The sequence below is a fragment of the Schistocerca nitens genome, chromosome 5, assembly GCF_023898315.1.
Source record: "Schistocerca nitens isolate TAMUIC-IGC-003100 chromosome 5, iqSchNite1.1, whole genome shotgun sequence".
In the NCBI taxonomy this organism is placed as follows: Eukaryota; Metazoa; Arthropoda; class Insecta; order Orthoptera; family Acrididae; genus Schistocerca; species Schistocerca nitens.
Genome location: NC_064618.1, coordinates 47,976,390 through 47,989,526, shown reverse-complemented (window position 1 = coordinate 47,989,526; position 13,137 = coordinate 47,976,390). Strand labels below are relative to the sequence as shown.

General features: G+C 43.2%; 1 protein-coding gene across 1 annotated transcript in view; it reads right to left on the bottom strand.

The window, feature by feature from the left end:
- Window positions 1-13,137, bottom strand: part of LOC126260271 (eukaryotic translation initiation factor 5B-like) — a 561,696-nt gene that overhangs the window by 146,330 nt on the left and 402,229 nt on the right. The window contains exon 10 of the mRNA XM_049957597.1: window positions 12,238-12,615. Coding sequence (XP_049813554.1) covers window positions 12,238-12,615 — 378 coding nt within the window. The remainder of the gene's footprint in view (window positions 1-12,237; window positions 12,616-13,137) is intronic.

The window sequence follows — 13,137 nt, the reverse complement described above, 5'->3', positions numbered from 1 at the left end:
AATTTACTTATGGGAATACTGTGGTTCACACTGTCAAAGGCTTTCGACAAGTCACAGAAAAAGCCAATAGCCTCTAATTTATTATCTAATGAATTAACTACATTCTCACCGTCAGTGTAAATAGCTTTCTGTATGTCAGAACACTTAAGAAATCCAAACTGTGACTTGGACAATATATTATTTGCAGTCAGATGCTTAAGGAGACGCTTGAACACAACCTTTTCAAATATTTTTGAGAATGCTGGCAAAAGAGAAACTGGTCGATAGTTTGATGGTATCTCTTTATCACCCTTCTTGTAAAGAGGTTTAACTTCAGCATATTTTAGCCATTTTAATGGAAGCAAGACCAAAGAAAATCAAATTGCGTTCATGTGACTGGTCAACCCAGGAACAGAATTCAGTGACGTAAAGTGGTGCAAGATGTTCAAAATCTCAAAAATGTAGGAGTAAGCCATAAGGAAAAAGAGGTAATATACAATATGTACAAGAACCAAGAATTAACGATAAGATTGCAAGAGCAAGAACAAAGGGCTTGGGTTAAAAAAGAGTGTAAGGCAGGGAGGCAGTCTTTCCCTCATTGTTCAATCTGCGCATTGAAGAAGCAATGATGAAAATAAAAGACAGGTTCAGGAGTGAAATTAAAATTATGGGAAAAGAACATCAATGATAGATTCCCTTAGAACAATGCTAATCACAGTGAATGTGACGAAGAATTACAGGATATACTCCATGAAATGAACAGTTTACTGAGAAAGTAATTTTGATTAAGAGTAATTTGAAGAAAGGCAATAGTATTGAGTTGCAGAAATGAGATAAATAATAAACTTAACATCAAACTTGTGGATCAGAAGTGTGGCTACCTCAGAAGCAAAATAGCATATGATGGATGAAGCAAGGAGGATGTAAAATGCTGACCATCACAGGCAAAGAGGGCATTCGTGGCCAAAATAAGTCAACTAGATTCAAATATTGGCCTTAATTCAAGGAAAAAATTCTGAGAATATACATTTGGAGTGCACAGTTGTATGGAAGTGAATCATGGACTGTGGGAAAACCAGAAAAGAAGAGAATCAAAGTATCTGAGATGTGATGTTATATATAAGGATGCTGAACATTATGTGGATTGATAAAACAAAAAATGAGGTTTTCCACAGTACTAGAGAAGAAAGAAATATGTGGAAAAGACTGACATGGAGGAGAGACTGGATAGTAGGATGTGTGTTAACACATCAGGGAATAGCTTGTGCAACTAGAGGGAGCTGTAGAGGGCAAAAAACTGTAGGGTGACATAGAGACTAACAAATAATTGAGGATGCAGACTGTAAATGCCGCTCTGATATGAAGAGGAAGAAAGGCCACCACACTCAGTACTGGGGATGCACCCAATAACCTAAGTTGTTCTGCACGAGTTGTGAAGATAATGAGCTTACATTGCAATACCAAAGACATTCGTGAAATGGACAGTTTGTCCTCGTGACCTCCTTGTTTGGAGAAGCATTTTTGAAATGGAGAAAGAAATGTAAAAGACAGATGTCACAGTTAGTTAGAGAGATCAAAATCAGTTATTAATATTGGTCTTAATCTGGAAGCAGTAGTGATCCCTATAAGAGCACTGAGGCCCCAACTCACCCCTAGAGGGACACGGACGCACACCCTGTATCAACTGAGTAAGCATACATTCACCATCAACTGCACTCATGAGTGTTAAAACAACAGAAATGGAGGCTTCAAAAGAAGAGAAAAGGGGTGTAGTGTTTCCTCACAGTGAAGGAGTGTGGAGAATGGAAATTCATCAAAGAATGGAACAACTGTATGGACAGCACTGTATCACCATTGCAATTCCGAAGCTCAGTCTGATCTTTGGGGCAATGACTGCCACCGTAACTCACCTGTTATCAATAATGAGGACATCCACCTGCTGGAGAATGGTAATAATAATGTAGTATGTCATTCCAGATCATGCAGATTGACATTCTTCCTTCCTTGAACCGCTTGTGCCATGCCTTCATCTGTGCAATGGACATGCAGTGTCCTTTATACACATGTGCCATTCCTTGATGAATTTCCATTCCCTACACTCCTTCCACTGACAGATAACAAACACCCTATATCCCATTATTCTTCTTTTGAAGTCACCATTTTTTTGTTTTCAGGATGATTGAGTGCAGAGGATGGTCAACAGTGCACATGCCCACTGTCATCATGTGTGATTACACCCACATCTCTCTAGCAATGCGTTTGATGCCTCAGCACTCTTGCAGCCACTATACCTTCTTCTGTAGGCAATGGCTTTATAATCCCTTCAATGGTTTTTATTTTGCAGCCTCCAGCTCATTTCTTTTTGAATGCATCTTATCCGCGTGCACGTGTGTGTGTGTGTGTGTGTGTGTGTGTGTGTGTGCAAATGCCCACTACTTATATTTTCACAGAAGTTCTAACTTTCATTATTGTTTTTCTTAAAACTAATGGGGACAAACTATGTGAAAGCAGGAAATTACTTATCATTATATTCCATCTTTGTTTTAATATACGGAATTTATTTTGCTACTTTCATTTTTGGAATTTACTTTCTTCCACGTATATTGTCTTCTTCCAAACAGTGTAAATACATTTCTGCACTCTGTGGGTATCATTCCTGCATCTCCCACATATTGCCTTTCTTTTACAGAATGATGCAGTATGACCATAATTCGAACTTTAATAACAACGCTCTCAAACATATAAATAAGGTCTTACTTTGAGACAAATTAATTCAACATTGATGTATTCAACAAGTAATAGTAAACTTTCATGGTGTCTTCCACTTCACATTCCTTTTGGAATTCAGTAGTGTCCATGTTCACAGCGCCTTTACAGCTTACAGTACACTTACTGCTCCATACACTAGTCCACATATCTCATCTGCAAAAGCATGGATCCTTGGCAGGATGTAGTAACTTCTACCAGTGGACTGTCACTGCACAGCTTTTTGGATGTAGAAAAGCGATTGCATAACTTGGTGGCTCAATGGTCAAGCACCAGACTACGGATCAAAAGGTTTGGGGACTTGACACCCAGTACTTTTCAGGATTTTAGGATCTGTCACTTACATTTTCTTTCACCTCTGGCAATGTTTGTTAATGGGGAAAATGCTAAGCTTCATTGTAATTTGGATTTCATGTTAAGCTGTAGGTCCTCCTATAATTGGTTGGTTAAGTCAGTTCAAAGGTTGGAGAAATGTGAGAACATACTGCCTCTTATAGAGCCATGCCTAGTAAATAACTATGGTCTCCATACCCAATTTTCAGATTAATGGCAGCTTTACTTTTTTATGTGGAAGAGGATATCTATTGAATGATACCCATTTCCTTTTTATCTCTAGACATATATTCTGGCATTGTTGTATCCAGTTATTGTCACTGTTCCTAAATCTATCCACACCATTCTCTGGAGGACGGTTCTGTGAAGCTCCATTGTACAAGGGATATTAGTGTTCTCAGTCAGTCTGCCCAAACAGTTAAGGTTTTTTTTTTTATTTGCCTGGATCTATATATGGCTCCATCAAGATGTTACAGAAATAAAGGGGATGTAGTAGGTACCCTTAGACATTGTCCGCAGACAAGAGGTTTGCCTTACAAGCTATAAACCACTTTGGTACATAGTTTACTTTGAGGCTGAGATGAACTAATAAAGATTGACATCATTCTGATTAATACAAGCCACAGCATACATCAGCTGTCACTGGAAGAATGTATACTAAAACATACCCAGAGATTATGAAGATAGAGGAATGACAGTGCTGACTAGCTTTGAGCTAGAGAACCCTTTGTTTATCACATCTGAACTTTGCAGACGAAGCTCACTGACATATTTGCCATATGACATGACTCAGGAGGCAACTGAGCCACTATGAGCCACATTTCTACTAACAGTTAAGTTGTTGTCATTTTTATGGAAGAAGTGGAACATTTGCTGCAGGTGTACCAGAAGTCCCCCTTTGTGTTAATACATATCACGAGCGATATGACCTGAGGAACAGGAGGAGAATGTAAACTGAAGTTTTGTAGTTTAAATATTCACAAGACACACACACACACACACACACACACATTATATATATATATATATATATATATATATATATATATATATATATATATATATATATAAAGACCAATATATATATATATATATATAGAAAAACAAAGATGATGTGACTTACCAAACGAAAGCGCTGGCACGTCGATAGACACACAAACATACACACAGAATTCAAGCTTTCGCAACAAAAACAAAGATGATGTGACTTACCAAACGAAAGCGCTGGCACGTCGATAGACACACAAACAAACACAAACATACACACAAAATTCAAGCTTTCGCAACAAACTGTTGCCTCATCAGGAAAGAGGGAAGGAGAGGGAAAGACGAAAGGATGTGGGTTTTAAGAGAGAGGGTAAGGAGTCATTCCAATCCCGGGAGCGGAAAGACTTACCTTAGGGGGAAAAAAGGATGGGTATACACTCGCACACACACACATATCCATCCAGACACAAGCTTGTGTCTGTATATGTGTGGATGGATATGTGTGTGTGTGCGAGTGTATACCCGTCCTTTTTTCCCCCTAAGGTAAGTCTTTCCGCTCCCAGGATTGGAATGACTCCTTACCCTCTCCCTTAAAACCCACATCCTTTCGTCTTTTCCCTCTCCTTCCCTCTTTCCTGATGAGGCAACAGTTTGTTGCGAAAGCTTGAATTTTGTGTGTATGTTTGTGTTTGTTTGTGTGTCTATCGACGTGCCAGCACTTTCGTTTGGTAAGTCACATCATCTTTGTTTTTAGATATATTTTTCCCACGTGGAATGTTTCCCTCTATTAATTTATATCATTAATTTGAACCCAACAATCACGTTTGTTATTGTCACTGTTGTATTTCGAAATCTTTTCTGTCATCTTATTTTCTCTTTTTGTTTGTGCCAGTAGTTTCACTTTGTATTCACCTTCTCCTTTTTACCGTAATCTACTATACAATTTTATCCCGCCTATATAGACTCAATAATACATCACCCACTTGGCTTGTGTCTGTATATGTGTGGATGGATATGTGTGTGTGTGCGCGCGCGAGTGTATACCCGTCCTTTTTTCCCCCTTAGGTAAGTCTTTCCGCTCCCGGGATTGGAATGACTACTTACCCTCTCCCTTAAAACCCACATCCTTTCATCTTTCCCTCTCCTTCCCTCTTTCCTAATGAGGCAACAGTTTGTTGCGAAAGCTTGAATTTTGTGTGTATGTTTGTGTGTCTATCGACGTGCCAGCGCTTTCGTTTGGTAAGTCACATCATCTTTGTTTTTAGATATATTTTTCCCACGTGGAATGTTTCCCTCTATTAAGTTATAGAGGGAAACATTCCACGTGGGAAAAATATATATCTAAAAACAAAGATGATGTGACTTACCGAACGAAAGCGCTGGCAGGTCGATAGACACACAAACAAACACAAACACACACACAAAATTCAAGCTTTCGCAACAAACTGTTGCCTCATCAGGAAAGAGGGAAGGAGAGGGAAAGACGAAAGGATGTGGGTTTTAAGGGAGAGGGTAAGGAGTCATTCCAATCCCGGGAGCGGAAAGACTTACCTTAGGGAGAAAAAAGGACAGGTATACACTCGCACACACACACATATCCATCCACACATATACAGACACAAGCAGATATATTTAAAGACGAAGAGTTTGGGCAGAGATGTCAGTCGAGGCGGAAGTGAAGAGGCAAAGATGATGTTGAATGACAGGTGAGGTATGAGTGGCGGCAACTTGAAATTAGCGGAGATTGAGGCCTGGTGGGTAACGGGAAGAAAGGATATATTGAAGAGCAAGTTCCCATCTCCGGAGTTCGGATAGGTTGGTGTTGGTGAGAAGTATCCAGATAAATTGGACGGTGTAACACTGTGCCAAGATGTGCTGGCCGTGCACCAAGGCATGTTTAGCCACAGGGTGATCCTCATTACTAACAAACACTGTTTGCCTGTGTCCATTCATGCGAATGGACAGTTTGTTGCTGGTCATTCCCACATAGAATGCATCACAGTGTAGGCAGGTCAGTTGGTAAATCACGTGGGTGCTTTCACATGGGGCTCTGCCTTTGATCGTGTACACCTCCCGGGTTACAGGACTGGAGTAGGTGGTGGTGGGAGGGTGCATGGGACAGGTTTTACACCGGCGGTGGTTACAAGGATAGGAGCCAGAGGGTAGGGAAGAAGGTTTGGGGATTTCATAGGGATGAATTAACAGTTTACGAAGGTTAGGTGGACAGCGGAAAGACACTCTTGGTGGAGTGGGGAGGATTTCATGAAGGATGGATCTCATTTCAGGGCAGGATTTGAGGAAGTCGTATCCCTGCTGGAGAGCCACATTCAGAGTCTGGTCCAGTCCCGGAAAGTATCCTGTCACAAGTGGGGCACTTTTGTGGTTCTTCTGTGGGGGATGCTGGGTTTGAGGGGATGAGGAAGTGGCTCTGGTTATTTGCTTCTGTACCAGGTCGGGAGGGTGGTTACGAGATGCGAAAGCTGTTGTCAGGTTGTTGGTGTAATGGTTCAGGGATTCCGGACTGGAGCAGATTCGTTTGCCACGAAGACCTAGGCTGTAGGGAAGGGACCGTTTGATGTGGAATGGGTGGCAGCTGTCATAATGGGGGTACTGTTGCTTGTTGGTGGGTTTGATGTGGATGGACGTGTGAAGCTGGCCATTGGACAGGTGGAGGTCAACGTCAAGGAAAGTGGCATGGGATATGGAGTAGGACCAGGTCAATCTGATGGAACCAAAGGAGTTGAGGTTGGAGAGGAAATTCTGGAGTTCTTATTCACTTTGAGTCCAGATCATGAAGATGTCATCAATAAATCTGTACCAAACTTTGGGTTGGTAGGCCTGGGTAACCAAGAAGGATTCCTCTAAGCGACCCACGAATAGGTTGGCGTACGAGGGGGCCATCCTGGTACCCATGGCTGTTCCCTTTAATTGTTGGTATGTCTGGCCTTCAAAAGTGAAGAAGTTGTGGGTCAGGATGAAGCTGGCTAAGGTGATGAGGAAAGAGGTTTTAGGTAGGGTGGCAGGTGATCGGCGTGAAAGGAAATGCTCCATCGCAGCGAGGCCCTGGACGTGCGGGATATTAGTGTATAAGGAAGTGGCATCAATGGTTACAAGGATGGTTTCCGGGGGTAACAGATTGGGTAAGGATTCCAGGCATTCGAGAAAGTGGTTGGTGTCTTTGATGAAGGATGGGAGACTGCATGTAATGGGTTGAAGGTGTTGATCTACGTAGGCAGAGATACGTTCTGTGGGGGCTTGGTAACCAGCTACAATGGGGCAGCCGGGATGATTGGGTTTGTGGATTTTAGGAAGAAGGTAGAAGGTAGGGGTGCGGGGTGTTGGTGGTGTCAGGAGGTTGATGGAGTCAGGTGAAAGGTTTTGCAGGGGGCCTAAGGTTCTGAGGATTCCTTGAAGCTCCGCCTGGACATCGGGAATGGGGTTACCTTTGCAAACTTTGTATGTGGTGTTGTCTGAAAGCTGACGCAGTCCCTCAGCCACATACTCCCGACGATCAAGTACCACGGTCGTGGAACCCTTGTCCGCCAGAAGAATGACGATGGATCGGTCAGCCTTCAGATCACGGATAGCCTGGGCTTCAGCAGTGGTGATGTTGGTAGTAGGATTAAGGTTTTTTAACGTGTTTTGGCGGCAACACAACCACCTAATCTTTGTGCACATCGTTGTCTACCAACCCAAATTCACCACAAAATCAACATAGTCCAGCTTTAACCAACACTTTTTCGCCTTTTTTCACAACAGATATCCAGTTACTTTCTAGTTCACCATTATCTCTCCCCATATATTTTTATTTTCATTTTCATTTCAGCCTCATGTTACACTTTCCACCTTCTAATGCCATGTCACCCTCACAACACCCCCACAACGACCCCATTAAGTTTTATTTACATTCCCTCCGCAAACGTGCCTTCACCCTAGCCAGATTACGCTCACATATTTTACTTTCTCAGGCTTGTCTGACATTTGGCATAACCCCCAAAGGCCTCACACTTAAAGTTCCCATCTCTGGCTGCAACCCTTCTTTCATTCAGTCCCTATACCAGTTCCAAACTGAACAATCCATTGCCCTCACCCACCTAATCCTTCTCCTACACATCAACTCAGCCAATGAACACACCCGTCAACTCCTATCCTTAATAAAAGTCCTCAATCTTTCCTCTCCCACATCCACACCGGCTGTTCAGAGCATCCTCCTACAGGCCAACCGCAAATTAGAACAGCATGCCACCCTTCACCTCAAAAAACTATGCAATCTCCTGGTTTCCCACCTCCGGAAAGGCAACTCACTCACCCTTCACAACCTTTCCAGCAAACCTCAACCTCCTCTCATTGCACACAAACCCAGTCTGTCCCATCTACTCAATCTCCCACTTCCAGCTCCACTCCCTCCAAAACCTCAAAATTCCAATCAACACAATCTGGAACCACAACACCCTAATTCAGTAGTTAGCCTTTCCTCCAAACCTCTCTCCCAATCCGAAACCTCTGTCCTATCCAAAGGCCTCACCTTCAGCCCCACTCCCAGATTCAACCAAACAGCCCTCGTCAAAGATTTACTGTCCTACACTCGTACTCTCTGCTGGAAATATCACTTTGCCATGAAGAAAAATGATCCTAATCCTACTCCTAATGATCCTGAGGTGTCACCGCCAGACACCACACTTGCTAGGTGGTAGCTTAAATCGGCCGTGGTCCATTAGTACATGTCGGACCCGCGTGTCGCCACTGTCAGGATCGCAGACCGAGCGCCACCACAAGGCAGGTCTCGAGAGACGTACTGGCACTCGCCCCAGTTGTACGACGACGTTGCTAGCGACTACACTGACGAAGCCTTTCTCTCATTTGCCGAGAGACAGTTAGAATAGCCTCCAGCTAAGTCCATGGCTACGACCTAGCAAGGCGCCATTTGTAACATTGCATGTATCTAAAGAGTCTCACTTGTATCGCCGCAATCTCCAGATGTCTCATCAAGAACGATGTATACAAGGATGTATTAAAAGTTAAGTATTCAAGGAGCTACGTACTTTTCTTTATAGCATTCATTACGAATCCTGTTTCAGACCTCACTCCATCCTTCGTGAGTTAGCGCGTGCATCTTGGCCGCCTCTTTCAATTAGTGTGCGTAGAGTTGGCAAGTCTGCCGACACTACAGATCCAACTCCCCAAGACACTATCCAAATTGAACGCTGCCTGGAACAGTTCCGTCCTCCGTCACAGCGGGACCCACCTCCTCTTCCTCAAAATCACCCTCTCCAAACCTTCGAGGAATTTCTCACTTCCAGCCTTGCTTCTCAATCCTTCTTGAAAAACCTTAATCCTACTCCCAACATCACCACTGCTGAAGCCCAGGCTATCCGTAATCTGAAGGCTGACCGATCCATCGTCATTCTTCTGGCGGACAAGGGTTCCACGACCGTGGTACTTGATCGTCGGGAGTATGTGGCTGAGGGACTGCGTCAGCTTTCAGACAACACCACATACAAAGTTTGCCAAGGTAATCCCATTCCTGATGTCCAGGCGGAGCTTCAAGGAATCCTCAGAACCTTAGGCCCCCTACAAAACTTTTCACCTGACTCCATCAACCTCCTGACACCACCAACACCCCGCACCCCTACCTTCTACCTTCTTCCTAAAATCCACAAACCCAATCATCCTGGCTGCCCCATTGTAGCTGGTTACCAAGCCCCCACAGAACGTATCTCTGCCTACGTAGATCAACACCTTCAACCCATTACATGCAGTCTCCCATCCTTCATCAAAGACACCAACCACTTTCTCGAATGCCTGGAATCCTTACCCAATCTGTTACCCCCGGAAACCATCCTTGTAACCATTGATGCCACTTCCTTATACACTAATATCCCGCACGTCCAGGGCCTCGCTGCGATGGAGCATTTCCTTTCACGCCGATCACCTGCCACCCTACCTAAAACCTCTTTCCTCATCACCTTAGCCAGCTTCATCCTGACCCACAACTTCTTCACTTTTGAAGGCCAGACATACCAACAATTAAAGGGAACAGCCATGGGTACCAGGATGGCCCCCTCGTACGCCAACCTATTCGTGGGTCGCTTAGAGGAATCCTTCTTGGTTACCCAGGCCTACCAACCCAAAGTTTGGTACAGATTTATTGATGACATCTTCATGATCTGGACTCAAAGTGAATAAGAACTCCAGAATTTCCTCTCCAACCTCAACTCCTTTGGTTCCATCAGATTGACCTGGTCCTACTCCATATCCCATGCCACTTTCCTTGACGTTGACCTCCACCTGTCCAATGGCCAGCTTCACACGTCCATCCACATCAAACCCACCAACAAGCAACAGTACCCCCATTATGACAGCTGCCACCCATTCCACATCAAACGGTCCCTTCCCTACAGCCTAGGTCTTCGTGGCAAACGAATCTGCTCCAGTCCATTACACCAACAACCTGACAACAGCTTTCACATCCCGCAACTACCCTCCCGACCTGGTACAGAAGCCAATAACCAGAGCCACTTCCTCATCCTCTCAAACCCAGAAACTCCCACAGAAGAACCACCAAAGTGCCCCACTTGTAACAGGATACTTTCCGGGACTGGACCAGACTCTGAATGTGGCTCTCCAGCAGGGATACGACTTCCTCAAATCCTGCCCTGAAATGAGATCCATCCTTCATGAAATCCTCCCCACTCCACCGAGAGTGTCTTTCCGCCATCCACCTAACCTTCGTAACCTCTTAGTTCATCGCTATGAAATCCCCAAACCTTCTTCCCTACCCTCTGGCTCCTACCCTTGTAACCACCCCCGGTGTAAAACCTGTCCCATGCACCCTCCCACCACCACCTACTCCAGTCCTGTAACCCGGAAGGTGTTCACGATCAAAGGCAGAGCCACGTGTGAAAGCACCCAAGTGATTTACCAACTGACCTGCCTACACTGTGATGCATTCTATGTGGGAATGACCAGCAACAAACTGCCCATTCGCATGAATGGACACAGGCAGACAGTGTTCGTTGGTAATGAGGATTACCCTGTGGCTAAACATGCCTTGGTGCACGGCCAGCACATCTTGGCACAGTGTTACACCATCCGGGTTATCTGGATACTTCCCACTGACACCAACCTATCAGAACTCCGGAGATGGGAACTTGCCCTTCAATACATTCTCTCTTCCGGTTACCCACAAGGACTCAACCTTCACTAATTTCAAGTTGCCACCCCTTGTACCTCACCTGTCATTCAACAACATCTTTGCCTCTGTACTTCCACCTCGACTGACATCTGTGCCCAACCTCTTTGCATTTACACATGTCTGCCTGTGTCTGTATATGTGCGGACGTGTGTGTGTGTGTGTGTGTGTGTGTGTGTGTGTGTGTGTGTGTGTGTGTGTGTGTGTGTGTGTGTGTGCGCGCGCTGTCCTATTGTCTCCCTAAGGTAAGTCTTTCCACTCCCGGGATTGGAATGACTCCTTACCCTCTCCCTTAAAACCCACATCCTTTCATCTTTCCCTCTCCTTCCCTCTTTCCTGATGAAGCAACCTTGGGTTGCGAAAGCTTAAAATTTGTGTGTGTGTTTGTGTTTTTTATTGTGTCTATCAACATACCAGCACTTTCTCGTTTGGTAAGTTACAGCATCTTTGTTTTTTATATATATTTTTTTCCCCATGGAATGTTTCCCTCTATATATATAATTAATGAAAAAACTTAGGTTCCAATCAGGATGTTATAGAAGTTAAGGGAGACAGCCTGAGATCTGAACCATATAACAGAACACATTTGAAAGTAACTATTTTTTGAGAATAAGTACATATTTTCCAGATTGAAATAAGATACTACTTTTGCTTGCAATTCCATGCTGTATTTTTATAAATTTCTTAAAGTGAAACTCCAGTAACATATGTCAATTAAAAAACACTGAACCACTATTACACCTACACTGTGCTAGGATATTTTTGCAATGACAAATTAAAACAAATTTTGTTGGAATAATAAATATGGTAAATTCACTAGAGATATTTCAGCCAAAGTATCCCATTATTATAAAGTATGAACCAATGCACTTTCAAAATTATAACTAATATCTGATAACAAAAGTCAGTCAAATGGGGAAAGTGTGCCACTAAATTCCACTGAAAGCAGAATTAGAAGAAAGTCGTTAAGCATTACTTACCTACCGGAACATCAGAGTTATATTCAGGTAAATTGAGTTGCTGCTGTGCTTCTTTTTCATCAGCATGCTTATTTTTATCGTCTTTGGTGCATTCAATATTACCAATACATACACCTGCTGACTGTTGGTCAGTGTTTATATTGACTTCATGTTCAACATTTCTTGCCTCAAAGGCCTTCTCTCTTTGGTCATTTTTGTGAATGCTGCCTTCTCGTTCCTCTCTTTCTTCATCATTATCATGAATGTCACTATCACCATCACTACCACTACCCTCCTCCTCCTCCTCCTCCTCCTCTTCCTCCTCCTCCTCCTCCAGCATTTTCTCTTCTTCCTCCTCTTCCTCTCGGAAGCTGCGGAGCCTATGATTTCTCTCACCAGCTGCAAATGTTTTACAAGTGAAACATTTCGATTAGTATTTCTTGTATACATAATCATTCAGGGACTATTAAAAACAATAAGGGGGCATAAAAATCTGAAAAGGTTCTGGAACTTCAAGAGAACATCACTTTTTCAATAATGCTATGCAATAAGTCCCAAAATAAGTTTATTTCAGTCTGCGATTGAAGTTAATTTTATTATACAGGGTGAGTCACATTGGATGACCTAACATCCCTTTTATTTCGTGAATGATTATACATACTAAAATGCGGTTTTCAGCAAATGTTTGAGTGTCGAGCAGCACATATCTTTTTTGTTTGGATAGTGATTTTAGTGCTGGTATCAATGGAGATACTGAAGCAAGTATGTTTTTTAAAATTGAATGTATAATTTTTATAAATGCATTCAATAGCTCTAGAGAAGACAATTACAGTGATCTGTTATCGCTGACATTGAAATCTGTAGTAAAAAAAGTCCAGAAATGTCCTAGAATTTGACAGCATGGTGACCGGAATCAGCATT